This window comes from Azolla caroliniana, unplaced genomic scaffold (genome assembly GCF_043228905.1).
Source record: "Azolla caroliniana isolate FFs.n. ecotype wild unplaced genomic scaffold, voAzoCaro1.0.p SCAF_5, whole genome shotgun sequence".
Lineage (NCBI taxonomy): Eukaryota > Viridiplantae > Streptophyta > Polypodiopsida > Salviniales > Salviniaceae > Azolla > Azolla caroliniana.
This window is the reverse complement of record NW_028230440.1, coordinates 14,150,365-14,168,846: the sequence shown is the minus strand read 5'-3', so window position 1 is coordinate 14,168,846 and position 18,482 is coordinate 14,150,365. Positions and strand designations below refer to the sequence as shown.

Below are 18,482 nucleotides of genomic sequence, written 5' to 3'. Positions count from 1 at the left end.
AGGTGTATATGAAGATCCAAGAAGTTAATGTATAAATTGGGAACAAGTGACCGAGGATTACCCTGTAACGTCTTCATATAAGGTGTTATCCGAGTATTTTATTGCATTCAAGGATTGGGTTAGTATTGGTATTTTTAATAAAGTTTTCTTTCTATGTAGAGGTTGTGTAATAATACTCGATGTCTTATTGCCTCTATTAGAAACCATGTCATGGCAAGAAACCAGGAGAATTCAAGGGTATACACGATTTCGCAACATCCTTCCTTGTACATCTCGAGAGAGCTAGAAAGGAAAAGGATCATCGCTTAGTCAAGGCATATGAAATTGAAGAAGATGGCTCTCTCAAAAAATTTAGCCACAAGAAAGACATTACCAAAGAACTTTACTATAATCTAATTTGTGGCGATGTCCTTGACATGATCCAGAAAATACCAAAGAAAGAATATACGCTAATGTTTGCAGATATTCCATACGGATTTCAAATGGCAAGGTCATCATACGACGATGAACCTTTTAGGTTCAAACAATTAGAGAAAATGGTCAAGGATTTAGCTAAGTTGACGACTGCATCCTTGTGGAGGATAGTTGTCTTTCATAGTATCGACCAAGGGTACTCGATAGCTCAAGCTTTGACATCTCGTTGCCATGGCATCGAAAACCTTGCTTGGTAAGGATTATTTATAAGTTTCATTCACTATTCTTCCTTTCTTAATTTATTGAATCTATTCTTAACTCGATACAATATTTGTTATAGGATAAAAACCAATGTCAATAGAGGGCCAACCTTTCGTTTCGTAAATGCTATTGAGTAAATTACGGTTGGCTACTTCGATGAAATAAAGAAACAAAGAATCAAGGAGCATTCTAATGAAGTCGGAGGTTCAATTCTACTGGTATATCCAGCAGTGACACGGAAATTGCGACATGTCACCACGATAGAAAGGGGACTTGTCAACCCTTACCAAAAACCTCAACGACTTATGATGTGCCTGATCGAAATGTTCTCTATAGAAGGAGATTGGATATTAGACTTGTTTTCTAGCACAAGTATTCCTCGAACTAGGATTACATTGTTGAGATAATCAATACCGATTCTTTTTTGTTTGAAAACTAATTCTTCTTGTCGTGTTCTTCACAGGGACAACATCTACATGTGCATTGAAGCTCTTCCGAAACATTGTTGCATTGGAGAAGGACGAGAAGCAGGTTATATTTATAAATATGAGGATCAAGGCCTTGTGGGAATGCCCGGACTAGGACGAGGAGGTCGGTGCAAAGCACATCGCTGATACTAAAAGGTTTCAACCTACTTCACGAGAGCCTATTCCTCCGTTAGCCGGTGAACCCGGGGAGCTAATTGAGCTTGATGATGAGCTTATTGAAGATCTTACAGTGGATCGGCTAACAGGGGAAGACAATGCGCTTATAGCCGAAGAGACTTCTATAAGGGATGAAGAAGATAATGACGTTGACGATTTGATTGCTATGTGATTGACTCTTTTGTTGAGGAAGTGTAATGTTACGAATTCAAATTACTAATACAAATTTTGGGTTCTACTTGGTGTACTTCCTTCTTTATATTCTTCTATATGTTTCAATTTTATTTCTATATACTTGATTTGTTGATTTATGACATCGGTTTCATCGCATGTATTGCTGACTGTAAATATGGAGAAACATGAATTAGTTTACGTTCAAGCTGATATCGGTAAACTTTAACTATATATAATATGCTCGTACAATTGTCACCATGACTGTCCATCTCGTTAATTGGGATCAATTGTCAAGACTGTCATACCGTGTCTAATATGTACTATTATAGTCCATATATTATAGATCATTGTCTTCTATTGCTACCTATAATGTGAAGTGTGTTCTTAATTATCAAACTATGATGTTTGTCTTCCATTGGTGCTTACATTGTGTAGTGTGTTGATAATGGTCGATGCCACGTTGTCCCATTAGTTGCACCACCTTGGAGCACACCTCTCAACAATATCCACATGTTTTTATACGCTTGTAGCTCCACTAACGTTATCGTTCGGAGTTTGATCCCATGTTCATCACCTACGAAATAAATTAGATTAACTTTAAATACAAGTATTGAAAGCCTTAATAGGTTTGTTATTTCAATCACATTATCCTAAAGTTCACTACCTTACATTGTCCACAATTATATACATACGAGTATGGGTCAAAGTATAAATTATAACTCATTTTATTACTATGGTTACAAGTACACCTCATATTTTTGCAAAACATACCAAAAATATATAAGTCTTTAACTAAGTGTTTGCCATGTCGCGCACTAGTGTCATATTGAGCCATTGTTGAACTTTATTATAATGGCATTAACTTATCAACACATCCAAAATTAATTGAATTTCTAATGTTCTCCACTTAGAGACCTATCATGCTTTTTTAATTTTGCAAATTGTAATCAAGTTGTAGAACATGTGATACTGGTGCATCCAATTTTTGTAGAGAGGGTATATTTGGATATTTTCAAGAAGAATCTGTAACAAGGGTAATGCACGATCCTTCCACTTGTGAACGCGAACGTGTTACACGGAGATGACCCAAAAAGTATGTCTATTGATTATTAGATATAATTGATTAACATGGCAACACAGGCCAATTATATTAGTCACTCTCCCTCTCTCTTCTAGACCATAACATATGCATATATTCACTCTCTTTTTCATTCAATAATTTGTGCGAAAAACATCATTTATAATGAGTGTCACAATGGATTGTAGTCACCCATTAACTACATGGGACTCTCTCTTTCTCTCTCTCTCTCAACAATAAAAAGGGGAATTTACTCAACAACCTCTTCAAACACAAGAAAAAGAATTTGCATGTTCTAAATTTTAGGGAAATCTAAAAGGGAGACATGTTGAAAGTCATGGGAACTTAACTCTTATTACTTGTCTATGCATTGCAGGAATTTATATGAGCTATCTCTTGCCAGAAAGATTGTGTGTTATGGTTCTCTTTCACATATGTATCCCCTCATTACAATTGAAGATATATATGTACATAGAACCCACAAAATTTTCCTCTAGAAAGACAAGCAATCAGTTAAGCAGATGTCACGTGGCACACTTGTCGTGAAGAAGTGCGCACCAACAAGGAACACGAAGCAACTAATCTACAAAAAGGGGATAGAACCAATGTTGGGCAAGTTTGTAATCTGAAAAAGATTATGTGCGGAAGCAATAGAAAACCAAACACACAGAAAATACGCAGGTTTAATGGAGAGCTTGAGTATACATAGTACGCTGGAGAGAGAGAGAGAGAGAGAGAGAGCACACAAAAAACTTAATTCAAAAATAATACTTTGTCACTGTATATACACCGTGCTCAGTGAGCACCTTTTATACAAGCCTTGACAATCAGGCTGACACAAGTACTGACAGTACTTGACTGCTCATAAATCAGCCTCAACACTCACTCCCAAAATTATTCCTTACGAGGAATATCTCTCTAACGGCCTTTCGATTTACGCACCGATACGGCCTCTCGTTACGCACCGGTTTGCGTACTGGTTTACGTATCTGTTTTACGCTGTCGTAGTGTATTTTGTACACTACGTGAAAAACGTATATAGTATTAGATTCAATAAAAAATGAAGAAATAGAAGAAAATAGCAAAATAAATGGAACATGCATAGGGCAAGATTCGAACCTTGCACCTCCATGTTAATAATGTAATGTCTTACCATTACACTAGCATTTCATTAGTGTTAAAGCATAGATGTCCCACATAGAAAGGTAAATTCATGCTAGGATAAACATTAGAAAAACGCATAACAAAAGAAAAAGCTACACATACACATCTAGCGTGCATGATAAAAAAACGCACAAGTTAGAAAAAAGCATGATCACTTTAGATAAAGCATATAGTCTATCTATAGGAAAAGCATGGGGTCTATAGTTAGAGAAAAAGCATGGATTACTAAGACTTCCTCATCACTACATAAGGATGGGGAGCACAATGTAATTGTGTGTGAAAAATATTTGGAAACTAGATATGTTTCTAAAAAACACCAATTAATAAATTATACTCGTGGGATTCACGAGAATTCTATATCATTCTCTTTCAACCGAAGTTTATATTCTTATATTCATATTGATTAATCTAATACAATACACTCGTGGGATTCACGAGTTTGCTATAACTCTTTCTTACAACATATTTATATTCTTATTAGCCTTAAAACTCTCCTCTTCCTAGTCCAAAACCCCAGCGGTTCCCACCCGACTCACGCAACGATCCGGAGCCGAAAGGCACGACAACGCATTGGTCCGGCCTAACCGAGAGGTCCCAACAGATCTGGTTCTCGGCTTGCACAGCCAATCCGGCCAATGTTGAGCTTGTATCTCAACATAATCCCTACCGAAAATTTTCTTGCTTCTTTAGATCCTAACTAGACATTAAAAATTTTAACCGGCCACTTTCCTACGAGCGATAATGTCAACCAAAACATGCTGAAATTTTATTGTTTTAGCACATACCAAAAACTTATAGCACAAGATGAGGTAGCAACATAGATAGAGAACCTCATCTTGTGAAACAAATATGCTCTCCCTCCCCAACTTGCTTTTAGCACAAGATGAGGTAGCATTCTATGAAACAAATATGTTCTCCCTCCCCGACTTGCTTTGGCCTCTACATAGATGAGGTAGCAAGTTGGAGATGGTTAGATTTTATGTTAATATAATCTTGGTGTCTAAATCTCGTGCAAGTATACAATATCATCTCAATAACCTTTATGGTATTCCTTGTGAAAAAGAGTTCACAGTAAACCTTGTAAATACTAAGGCCATGAACGCCCATGCATCCACATTGTCTTTCTAATAAGTTGTCTTCGACCTATCAAGAGGGTATGTTGACGTGGTGGGTTGTTTATATCTATGGGCCAAAGTTAGAAGCATAACTGGGCATTTCTCTATGACCATGCCGCCATGGATAGCCTCACTTAAGGATATGTAGCTTTGGCTATCCTTAACGTTTGGCACACTTCCTCCCTAGCCTTATGTATGATGCAACCATATGGGCTTTAAGACACCCCATGTACATATGGACATAGAGAGTTCACTAATCATTATCTTATCCTAGATAATATAGAGCAACGTGTCTACCCTACGTGAGATCATTTGAGTTCAACTGACAAAACGCTCCCCGCTTGATGATATAAGCATTGTTGCATCGGTCCAAAACAATCATTAGTACCACTAAACCCATATATACTAGTTATGATTTAGTAACTTCTAACATTCTAGTCCCAACTTTATTATTGGCCAGCTTTCACAAATGTAAAAATTTCAAGGCAAAAGAATGGTACTACAAAGAAACGCAAATATATAGAAGCTACACATGTGGATATTGATATTTATTTAGGAAACTCGTATACATATTATTTTTCATTCACTAAAAAATCAACAACTATGCAAGAAATTACTCCTTAACACCCCCATGATAATAAAAAATGAAGAGGCTAACCATGAGACAATATGTTAAGAATGTAATGTTCTTGCAAAAATTGAGCAATGCATCCCTTTCCCGCTCCTTGCAATAAAGAATTCCGGTTAGAATCAGAAGATCTTGGCTTATAGATCCACAATAAGGTTTTTTAAATGTTTCCCATTTAGGGAAGAGTGCACTATCATTTTCAATAACATATTTATATTACAAGAAACTCGGGTACATTTTCTCACGTGGGAACCCACCCACTTTCCATAATGTGATTTGACATTATGAGATTCTTAAATTGGAACATACCATAACTAACTAGTTGTAGTGGCGATGAAAGGGATACAAAGTACTCTCTTGGACATTATCTAATCTAATACATTTAGGTCTTAATCCACTATGTTTGTAGGTCAATAACCACCATGGAAATAACAACATAATGCTTGGTAATAATCAACCGCCATGTCAACGGAATCATAGTATGCTATTATGACCTAATGATAACTTAATCAATTGCACATGCATGAGATAATCATAATGTAGTGTTAGTTTCCTAACCTAATTCGCAAGAAAATCATAATTGTGAAAATCAATGATAAGATCCAAGAATGTTTTTGAGAGACAAGCTCAACATGGACCGGATCAGCTAAAGGCCAGAAGGCTAGATCGATTGAAAAGCTAATAGCCGAATCGGCTGAAGAAGCTGACAGCCAGATCAACTAGGAACCGACAGGCCGTTTGAGGCCCATACTCCTATTTTAGAAGTAGGAATATTTTTGGGAGTCAATGTCAGCTGCTCATTTATGAGTATTCCAGTATGTGTTAGTACTTGTAACAGCCCGTTGTCAGGGCTTGTATATAAAGTGCTCTGTAAGCACATTTGTATGCATTGAGAACTATTATTTTGAATAATAAGTTTGTTGTTTGCTCACTTAATCTCTCTCTCTCTCTCTCTCTCTCTCTCCCTACTTTCTTTGTGTAAACCTAACTATGTCCAGGTGTCCAACAAAGTCAGATGTGTCTTGTGTACTAGCTTCCGCATCTAACTCTTTTCAAATGTGCTTTATAGCATAGCACTCAAATTCTTTGAAGAGATGCAAAAGGTTGGTAAAACAAAACAATATGATTTGACGAAACTTATCAACGAAAATATCCTAGTTGAAGTAGTCAAATGACAAAGCCAATGTACTGTAGAAGCGCCACATGCAATAGGCAATCGTCGAGTTTCGCAGCTCGAGTCGCAAGCACAGGTGATCGGTGAAGTATATCAGATTCACGATCAGTCACTCACACTCTCCCTCTCTCTCTCACACACACACTCTCTCTCTATCGAGGGTCAGATCACACACACAAAGTACATTTGTGGGCAGGAAGAAATCGATCAATCATATGTATGTATGTATGTATGTATGTATTATACCCAGCATTAGACACTACACATCATCTTAGACGTTCATGGCCACTGTACCAGAACAAGGCAGAATAGAGTAGAACAAAATAGAGTCCATGGCCACTGTATCAGAACAAGGCAGAATAGAGTAGAACAAAACAGAGTCCATGGCTGTATCAGAAGTAAACAGATATCTAAATGATGAAATGCAGGGAGTTTCTCGCTTCTCTAGAAGCAGAAATATCCCCTCTAGTAGACTGTCACTACCACCATCATCACTGTTCCATGGATGCTCTGGTAAGCCTTATTTTTCTCTGCAGAGAACAAAGAGACCGAAAGCTCGTGTTTCGCCTCCATTCTTACCTCTGCAGAAGAGGCTTAGATGTGTATTCATCCTTTGGGAACCAGATCATATCTATGATGATTGATCTTGGATTCATTCAATATGCTCTTCAAGTTTTTGGTAAGTTGGTTCGTCCCAATGAACTATGTTGGAATTCACTTATCAAAGGATATAGTAAATGTGGGAGCATAGATCAAGCTTTCTTTGTTTATGATCTTATGTTAAGAGATGATATTTTTATTTGTCCAAATGGTCATACTTTTTTGCCTTTGATTAAGGCATGTATTGTTGCTAAAGATCTCAAAAGAGGTCTTCCTATACATGTACAATGTGTTTTATCGAGATGGTTTGAGAGAGACCATTTTGTTGCGAGTGCTATTGTGGAGATGTATGCTAAATGTGGATGGATTTTGGAAGCACAAAATGTATTTGATCGTCTCTCTATCCGAGACTCAGTTACTTGGACGATGTTAATCGAGGGGTACGTTGGATGTGGATATGGTGAGGATGCATTGAAAATCTTCTTGCAAATGCAACTCGAAGGTATCTCTCCTGATGCTTTCACATACGTCTCTGCCTTAAAAGCTTGTGAGAGCATACGAGCAAGCACCAAGGCTCAACAAATACATGTTGAAATTGAGAAAAGTGGGCGTCTAGGAGGAAATGTTTTTCTTAGTTGTGCATTGGTTGATATGTATGCTAAATGTGGCTTGATTGGCAAAGCACGAGAAGTGTTTGATAAGGCGTCTATCCGAGATGTGGCATTATGGAATGCACTTATGACAGGGTATGTGGAGCATCATTGTGATTCAGAAGTGCTTGAATGTTTCGAAAAGATGGCATCTCATGTTATTCCCAATGCCGTTACTTATATATGTGTTTTGAAAGCATGCATTAGCATTGGAGCTCTGGACATGGGTAGAGCGTTGCATAGTGACATTGCTAGAAGGGGGATACTTGAACATGATAGATTGATTGGAAGCACAATTGTTGATATGTATGCTAAATGTGGCTCACTGTCAAACGCACATGAAGTATTTGATACACTTTTTGTTCGAGACATAGTCTTATGGAATACGCTAGTTATAGGTTATGTTGATTGTGGGTATTCAGATGAGGCTCTCGAGTGTTACGAACTAATGCAACTAGAAGGTGTCTTGCCTGATACCATCACATTTGCATGCACCTTGAAAGCTTGTGCCACCATAGGAGATCTGCATAAGGCTATAGAAATACACATTGAGATCAATAGGATGGGATTTCTAGAGAGCAATCTAGTTGGTAATGCCTTGATTGATGTTTATGGAGAATGTGGCTTACTTTCTAAGGCACAAGAAGTTTTCGATCAGCTTCCACTTCAAGATGCTGTTTCATGGAATGTATTGATTGCACGGTACATCCAACATGGCCATACCAATAAAGCTCTTCAATGCCTTGAACACATGCAACACGAGGGTATTTCCCCAGATATTGTCACATTTCTTTGTAGTTTGAAAGCTTGTAGTGACATAGGAGCTATAGAAAAAGGTGAAGAAATACATGTAGAGATTGAGAGACGGGGATTGCTGCATCAAGACCCATTCATCGGGAGCACGCTAATTGATATGTATGCGAAATCTGGCTTGCTTGTGAAAGCACAAGAAATATTCAATAAGCTTACCATTAGGGACCAAGTTTCGTGGAATGCATTGATCACAGGATATGCTGAACATGGTCATAGTGAGCAAGCCCTTGAATATTTTGATAAGATGCAACTTACAAAGTGTTGTCCTAATGCTGTCACCATTCTTTGTTGTATGAAAGCTTGTAGCACAATGGGAGCCATGGTAAAGGGGCAGCAGATACATGCCGAGATTATGAAAAAGGGTTTATTAGATGAGGATCTTATTGTTGGAAATGGATTGGTTGACATGTATGCCAAATGTGGTTCTCTTTCCATAGCAAAACAAGTTTTTGACGCACTTCTTGTCCGCGACATAGTCTCGTGGAATGCATTGATTAGCGGATATTCAATACTTGGAGAATGTGAAAATGTCTTCGATATCTTTGGTAGAATGCAAGAAGAGGGCATAAAGCCCGACCTAGTGAGTTTCATTATTGTCCTCAATACATGTAGTCGTATAGGTCTATTTCGAAAGGGCCAGAGCTATTTCGAAGCCATGAGCAAAGATTATGGTATTGTGCCGATTATTGAGCATCATATTTGTATGGTTGATGCCCTTGGTCGCATCGGTGAATTAGATGGTGCCCTTTCAATGATAAGAAAGATGCCATTTTGTCCTAATATTGTGACATGGCATAGCATGCTGAATGCTTGTAGAAACTGGGGAAATGTGGACATTGGAAAAGAGGCCTTCAAGCATGCATTGTGTTTGGATAGGAACGATTCAGCATCCTATTCATTAATGTCTCACGTTTATGCTAATTCGAATAACGTTTACCGTCCGAACTAACATTGATAAGGTATGCAAGAAGAGAGTTGGTCACATTGGTGATTCAAAATGGACTGGCCTTCGCAATGCTGATAGCTGTATCTGGAGTTGTACATGTATTTTCTTGTGTATGCTTAATCAAAATCAAAGAGGTAATATATAAATTTCTTTCCATCAATAGTGTCTATGATGAGGATTGATTTCAATCCTTAATACCCTCAAGTTCTGGAAAACTACAAGTAATTTACAGTAAGTAGTACGTACCATCTTAATTTAAAGGAACAGTAAAAGGAAAATAGAAACGTAATAAATAATTGGAGTTTTTATTAAATAATGGAGTGTCATTTCGTAATTGTCATAAGATTTAAGGTTCGGGAGCGTCATTAATTTTCTGATCATTGTTGGCATCGGTATCATTCTCACCAGAGATCTCCTCTAGGGATCGCCCCTTTGTTTCCGGCACAAGGAACGTGAAGAGAAAGCCCAAGCTGTTGATGGCACCCAAAATAAGCAATGATGTTCGAACACCAACACCATTAGGATATCCTTCCTCTTGTTGCCCTGGCACTTGACTCTGCGCCGCATAAAGAAACCCAAACGCCCCAATGATGGCCCCTGCCTTGCCTGCTGCAGCTGAGATGCCATGGCATGTCGAGCGCAATCGTGCCGGGAATACCTCTGCTGGCACAATAAAAGTGGTGCTGTTGGGTCCAAAATTAGCAAAGAAGAATGTGAATGCATACAACACCACAAATGTGATACGGTGGTTCTTTTCCTTGAGTGTGTCGTAAGGAATGGCAAGCCCAAACATGAAGGCAGTCATCATAAAGAAGCCCATGAGTTGGATTTTGAATCTCCCTAGTCTGTCAATGAAGGCAACTGTGAACCAATAGCCAGGAACGGTGGAGCAAAGGGCGATGACAGCTTGTGCGCGACTGATCCTGAAGACTTCCTCCACTGCATTCATTGTCGCTGCCTTGGGCAACCACTCCACAGCAGTCAAGACATCCTTCTGGAAGAGGTTCTGGCTGTAGAAGGCAATATCAAGCAGAAACCAAGTAGTTGTGGTTCCCAAAAGGTGCAAGCCATGCCTTCGTCCAAATTGCCATGAGAAGAGACCATATTGTTTGCCTTTCCCTCGAATTTTGTCCAACTTTTCTTGCTCTGACGTCAGTTCTACAGCCAAGACCCGTGTCATGTCGATCGTTGCCTGCTTCGCATTTCCTTCCACTAATGCTGTGTAGCGAGCTGTTTCTGGCATCTTCATCCTCCAGTAGTACGTGAGGATTGCAGGAATTGCACCAAACATGAAGACTAGCCTCCAAACGAAGTCGGCTTGTCGCGGAGTTGAGGCTACAGGATCATCTTCGTATGCAGGACATGGATAGACATTATTGAAGGCCAAGGAGACGAGGATGGAGACAGTGGCGCCGACCAATATTCCAGTGCCTTGCATGGCAAACACAGCAGCAATGAATGCGCCGCGAGTGCGCTTGTTGGCATATTCAGACATGATTGTAGCTGAGAGGGGGTAATCGCCACCAATGCTGAAGCCAAGCCAGAAACGAAAGAAGCAAAGTGTCGTCATGACAGATTTCGCGGTACTGCCGAAAGAGAGTCCAGAGGCGATAGAGGACGTGACCATGAGGAGGAGTGTGGTGCCATACACCTTCTTGCGGCCCAGTTTGTCGCCGAGCCAGCCAAAGAAGAGTTGGCCAGCCAGCGTTCCACAAAGGGCAACACCATTCACTGCAGCTGATACATCAGGGGGTAACGTTCCAGGATGGTCACTACCGGGACTATAGTAGTAGAGTCTGCCCAGTAGCTTTGACACCGTGGAGATGCAAAAGAGATCGTAGGCATCAGTGAAGAATCCCATTCCCGCGATCACGATCGCGGTGAAGTGGTACCATTGCGTCTTCGCCACGTCCAATGCCGATAATACCTCCAACGTTTGTGTTTGTGTTTGTGTTTGCGTTTCCGCCATGATTATAATTTAACCTTACTATGTCTGTCGCTTTCCTGCGTATGTTGAATGTGGCTGGCCCTGTAATATGCTGCTTGCTGGAAATAATATCAAGGGGAAGCGGGATGGATGTACGTACTACTAACTACTTTCCTTGCTTGTCCTTCCTTCCTTCCTTCCTTCCTTCCTTCCTACACAATCAACGCTCGCTCACAACTTTGCAATACCATTTTATTACAAACAAGAAATGACTTGTAACACTTGCCCATATGCTATTTAAAAATAATAATTCTTAAATCAAAACTTAACTTAAAAAGTGTGCCTCATAGTAACAACATGAGCTACGAGAATGTTTGTGATAGATGGCCAGCTGATATGCTCTATCTATGATTGACTACTAGAGAAATTGGAGTCTAATTACGAAAGTGCCTTAGTTGTTAATTTCTTAGAATGATTATACATAATAATAATAGTAATAATGACGATAGTAAAAGCACTCGAGCGATTTCCATTGTCCAATATAGGAAGTGCTAATTATTATATAACATAACTTATCCAACCCGAGTTTATGAAAAAATCAAGATATATTCCAAAATCTTGTATATTCAATCCGTTTTTCTCATAGTTTGCTAGGTTTATAATCCTACAAATCTATCCAAGGACAACAAATAGATTAGATTGATGTACTTTTCTATGATCACTGCTTCAAATTCAGCCAAGTTCGATTTGAAACTTTCCAAATTAAGCAGCCTTCGCAAAGAGATATTAATTATTAATACAAGGAGAGGCAGACTTCTGCTAATTGCCTCTAAAAGAGAGTTGTTGTTTCAAAACGTGAATGTACGTACGTACGTATGTGTGTGTTGGCTTGGACTTTAAGTGGATGTGAAAATATGTTTTAAAATACATGTATAATAAGCTACCTCCTCGTTTCCAAGGTGCAAAAAACCTGATTAATTAAGTAGTTAGTTCTTATAATTACCCTGAGGAGGCGGTGAATGAGAGAGAGAGAGAGTACCTAGTAGGGAGGCTGGGGATGGGGTCCTAGGACACTGACTGTACTCTACTCCTCAAGATTACAAATGCATATGTGACGATCACCAGCACCGCAGCACAGATTTAGATTGGCCACACATGAAATTAAACTTCTAAATCCCCAGTTACTGTGGGAATGGAATCTATGGATGGATTGAAGAATATATATATATATATATATATGCAGGCTCTCTCTAGTCTCGCTTCTCTGATCTCTAAAGTGATGGAGGGAAAATATTATAGAGATTAGACCATCACCGGCATATCTACTATCTACTTAATGTCTGACAATAATAAGACGCTCAAACATCAAATAATGTTGGGCCAAATGTTTAGTACACACGTAAGTATGTATGTATTGGTAAATGCATTTAAATAGAGGAGATGACGCGCGTGTTCAGGCATTAAAGATTGTATAGAGTCAGATCTTTATTCCATCCAATGTAGACATATTCTATTTTTTAAGATTCCACATAACATACATATATTATGTTATGATTGTAGAGAGAGAGAGAGATTGGAGGAATCATACATGAGACTTTAATATCTCCTCCTAAACCAACCCCCCGCCATACCCTCTTAACAACAATACTAATTATTAATTAATGAGATGGAGGGTGGGGTGGGGGGGTCACTTCTACTTCTTCTTTCCCTTTCAATTAATAAATAAAAACCCATTACAAGTCAACTTACACAGAACCGCCCTATAATTACCCAATGTATGTATTGCGATTCACTCTCTCCTCCCTTTTGCATGCCTTATTAGGGGGGTGGTGGGTCTCCCCTCCAAACCCCCCCTAACCCTAACCCTAACCCTAACCCTAACTAATTACTAAATTCTTCATGTCCTTCGCATCATTAGTAATTGAAGCTGACATCTCATATAAAACTATATACAAATGTGTGCGCTCGTTCTCTCCCCCCCGGTTTAGGGTGGGTCCCACTAAATATTTTGGCCACCAACCAACCAACCCATTCATTGGACGTCTCTTTTTATTTTGATGTGGTTAGCTAGCTGAGCAGCTTTAAAGCTACATAGTCTGCGCAGTTTTGTTAGTCCTAGCACTAATACCCTCCTGACGTGCTAATAATGGTTAGATTCAACCTCAATTGTACGTACACATCATCATCATCATCCACATCATGTGGCTGCTAATCATCCAGAAGCTACTAATTTTGTGTAGTAGTGAGTGAGGTCATTCATATTCCAAACTGCTTCCATAATTTTAGCTGGTTTGTCTAATAGTAATGATATGTATGTATGGTCATTGGCTCTCTCCAAAAGTCACATGTATGAATGAAGTAACCAATTCCAAACATTAATCAGAAACTAACTCAACGCTGATCGTAACCAATACCATGCCATTTAAGTAGAGGAGAGTAGAGTAGAGTGTAGGAAAGGAAAGGAAAGGAGAGGAGAGGAGAGGAGTTACACATAACATAACTGTTGGTATATGTAAGTGAGTAAAGTACATTCCTTAGCAGGCCGGGAAAGGGCATCCACCTGTTAGAACATTATTAATGCAAGCAATATATATTAGGATATTAGAGAATATTTTACCGTGAATAAAGAACCATCAAGGTTCACATGTAACTGTTTTCCAAGAACCGTAAAGGTTCATGTAACTGTTTTCCCAAGATTGTACGTGTATATATACCATCAATAAGAATCATTATGTTAGGGCGTTTTTATACATAGAAGCTTTGTTATCTGAAATACTTACATGGTATCAAAGCCAAAACAATCTTAGATATCCATTTTCTCTCCAAGCATTCTCTACAAGTTGATCCGAAAGGTCTACAGAAATGGCTTTGAGTAAACGAGCATCAACAGCCTCAATAGCAACATCAACAACACCTACCACAAGAAAGTATTTAATTGAAAAATTAAATGAAAACAACTACAGGATGTGGAAATTAAAGATGCAACTCATCCTACAACGAATGGACCTGCTTGGAATAATCAAAGGTGAAATCGAACAACCAACCACAGGACGTCAAGCAAATTAAATGGAGATGATAGATCTAGATGCAGGGACTGAAATCATCATGCATCTAACAAATAGACAAGTCGATCTCGTCAAACACTAGTCATCTAAAGAAATGTGGGATCTCCTTAAAGAACACCATGAACCATCAGACAAAACCAGAAAAGTCCTTTCATTTCATTACCTGGTCACTTTGGAAATGAAAGAAAATGACTTACTGGACACCTTCATAAGCAAATATCTGTTAGGAATCTTTCCCTCCTATGGGAGGAGCCCACTGGTCGGACTAAGCGTTGGTAGTCGAAGACAAGGAGTAGCCGACAATCTAAGACACAGAGAGTTGACAATATAAGTGATCCAAGTCGAAGACACGACCGATTAGTCGCGCCGACCAGATGGTCGACTGGACAGTCGACACTGGAGTCAGATGGTCGAATCGACTAGTCGTCTGAATAACTACTGTTGTTATTACTATAATAATAGGAGTCATAGTAATAGAGACCATATTTGTAAATAGCCCATACTCTGTATAAGTATAAATACACTTAGGGCAAACATGGAGAAGAGTAGAACAGAGTGATGCAATATAGAGTTTCAGTACCGAGAAGAGAGAGAGCGGCACCATAGCTGTAGAAGTCCAGACACCAAGAGCCCTATGCGGTTGTTACACTTTGTATCGATCGATCGAGCGAGTGAGAGAGTGTGTGTGTGTGTTGTAATCTCTTCGCATTGTATATCCACTGTAATAGTGAAGATTTGTTCTCTCGTGGTTTTTCCCATTTAGGGTTTTCCACGTAAAACTTGTGTACTGTGCGAATCTTGTCCATTTGTTGTTTGTCAGTTTCTACGAGGTGTCTTTCAACATATCTTCCTCACAGATCTTTGATTCGATCCCATGAAATTGGTATCAGAGCAATAAGTGTAGAGATGGAAGGAGGTGTGAGTGGCTTCCCAGGAATGATGGTCCTGAACTCACACAACTAGTACGCAGACTGGAAGATCAAGATGGAAGATCTTCTCATCATCAAAGATCTATACGAGCCCATCGATAGAGAGCAAATACCCACAGGGGTATTAGAGTCTGAATGGAAACTCCTTAACGGGAAGGCAGTGGCCACCATCAGACAATAGGTAGATGTCAGTGTCCTTCAGCATGTGGCAAACGACACAAATGCCTACAACATGTGGCAGAAACTGTCAGGGTTGTACGAGAGGAAGAATGCCTTGAACAAGACATCTTTGATGAGAAAGATCGTACGGTTGAAGTACAGGGACAAAGAGAGCATTGTGGAGCACATAATTACATTCATGGGGTATGTAAACCAACTTGCGGCAACCAAGTTTCCCCTTGTTGCAATGCATGCCATCCTACTATTGTGTACCCTACCGGACAACTGGGAGAATCTGGTGGTGACTCTCAACACCTCGTGTCAAGAAGAAAACTTGTCTCTACAAGTGGTGAAGATAAGTATCTTGAACAAGTAGAAGAGAAGGAAGGATAAAGGGTGTCATGCCTCAATCAGAATCAAATGTAGCTGAACATACCGCCAAAGGAAGGAACAAACAAAGAAGTCCACAAAGAAGGGAGAAGAACTTTTGTTCATTTGTGAACATGTATGTGCAAATCATGCAAATGAAGAGTGCACATGGGTGATCGACTCTGGTGCATCATTCCATATAACTCCCTCGAGAGAAAGATTCTCGACTTACATAGCCAAGGATCATGGCTATTTAAAGATGGGAGATAACAGAGAGTGAAATTTAGCCGGCATCGGAAGCATAAGCTTGATGATGTCGACAAGTTGTCAACTGACTCTGAGGGAAGTTCGACACGTCCCCGATATCAGATTAAATCGGATATTGACTGGAAGATTGGATGATGAAGGCTACATTGGTGTCTTCCAAAATGGCAAGTGGAAGTTTTGCCATGGAAACCTCATAGTTGCCCGAGCACAGAAAGATGACACATTGTATATGATGCATGCTCGATTGTGCAAGTTGGAAGCAAATGTGGTAGCTAACTCGAGTTGAGAGTTATGACATAAGAGGCCAGGAACTTCTCCTAGAAGTGGATGCAGTGCAGTTAGAGAAGTGTGTGGACTGTGTAAAAAGTAGTGTGCAGAAGCTTGTAGACGAAACCAGCTTCACCAGATGGCATTAGAGAATAAGAACAGGTTTAATGGAAAGGTTAATCACACACAGAGAGAGTGTGTGTACGAGGGAGGAGACAGAGAGAGCAGAAACCATAAACTCAATTAAAAAAATAACACTCTGTACATACAATGTGCTCAGTGAGCACTTTTATACAAGTCCTTAAAAGAATTGACAGAAGTACTGACATGTACTTCAATGCTCATACGAGCAACTGACACTGACTCCTAAAAAATATGCCTACGTACTAGACTAGGATCATAGGCCTCTAACGGCCTACCGGTTACAGTCCGATCCGGATACCTATCTGATTCTCCATTCGGGATTTCGATCCGACTCTGGCTTATTCAGCCGATCCGGATCCAGTTGAGCTTGTCCGCTCAACACTCCCCCTCAAGCTCAACTTGAGGTCGGATCGTGGTGTTAATGTCTGCCGGTCCTTCCCTGTCGCTCCTCCTGGCGTCTTCCCGCCTTGCTCGCAGTCCTCGACCCGTCCGGTTCCACTTTCCACGAGTCCTCTGAATCCACGCACCTCGACCTTCTCGATTGGCTTGCCTACTCATAAGGCTCAACTCAGCTCCCTCACTACTGTGACTTTGGCGCTTCTTAATCCGTCGGTTCCTTCGTGTTGATGTCAACTTCCGCTACCTTCTCGTCCGTTCGGACTTTAGTTGATTCAGCTCCTCCAAATCAAATGCCTCTTCCGAATCGGGTGCTTTGGATTCGTTCCAGCTCTTGTCGAAATTGGTTGTCTCCAATTCGTCCTCAATCTTCTGACCCTTCACAATATTAGACCACGTTGGCGTCTTGGCCTTCTTCTTCTGGTCGGCTCAATCCTTCTTGACTTTGCTACCGTCACCACTTGTTTCGACTTATTCGGATGTGCCGACTTCTTCAGTTGACTCGACTCTTTTCTTCTTCTTTTCTCCCCCTATTTCGGTTTCCTTCTCTCTGGCTGCTTGTCCGGTGTCTTTGCTTGTTTTCCCGGTTTCTGTTCCGGTTCTACCCGTATCAGTACCGATTCTCCCCCTCAAGTGCGACATTTCGAGATGTTGTAATCCAAGAATCTCCGAAAAATGTTGCAACTTGTCGGTGCCGACTGCCTTCGTGAGATGTCGAGAACCTCCCGATTCGGCTGAACATACCTAAGTTCAACTTCACTACTAAGAACTCGCTCACGCACAAAGTGATAATGCACTTCTATGTGCTTTGTCCAAGCATGGAACACATGATTCTTGGCGAGCTGCATGTTGCTCATGTAGTCGTAGTATATCGAGATCGGAGTTGGTACTTTGATCCAAAGGTCTTGCTGCAGTCGCCGAAGCCAGATGACTTTACAATTGCAATGGTAGCACCCCAATACTCAGCCTTAATGCTCAATAGACCGACTGTCGGCTGCATTTTGCTACTCCATGCTACAGTCCTGCTACCAAAAGAAAAAGAAAAACCGGAAGTAGACGATTTGACGCATCATTGGCCCAATCGGCATTTGAGTATTTGACTAGCTTTTCGATTTTACAGTGTCGGTATAACAGTCCCCGGTCCTTAGTGTTGCTGGCATACCTAAGTATTTGGTGCGCGCACTAAAGGTGCTCCATGGTCAGCTTCTGTATAAACTGACTGATCACTCTGACAGGATAGCTAAAGCTGGGTCGGGTGATTGTCTAGTATATAAGGCTTCCAATAATCTGTCGGAACC

The 18,482-nt window shown here is 40.1% G+C and overlaps 2 protein-coding genes across 2 annotated transcripts; one reads left to right on the top strand and one right to left on the bottom strand.

Annotated features, from left to right (window-relative positions):
- Window positions 1-6,891: 6,891 nt before the first annotated feature.
- Window positions 6,892-9,821, top strand: LOC147864191 (pentatricopeptide repeat-containing protein At2g39620-like). The gene has a single exon (XM_087319907.1). The coding sequence runs from the start codon at window positions 7,067-7,069 to the stop codon at window positions 9,662-9,664; it is 2,598 nt and encodes an 865-aa protein (XP_087176033.1). The 5' UTR covers window positions 6,892-7,066; the 3' UTR covers window positions 9,665-9,821.
- Window positions 9,822-9,939: 118 nt separating this feature from the next.
- On the bottom strand, window positions 9,940-11,645 carry LOC147864190 (putative inorganic phosphate transporter 1-3). Its single transcript, XM_087319908.1, has one exon. It carries the CDS (start codon window positions 11,628-11,630, stop codon window positions 10,008-10,010), a length of 1,623 nt encoding a protein of 540 aa, XP_087176034.1. The 5' UTR covers window positions 11,631-11,645; the 3' UTR covers window positions 9,940-10,007.
- Between the last annotated feature and the right edge of the window lie 6,837 nt (window positions 11,646-18,482).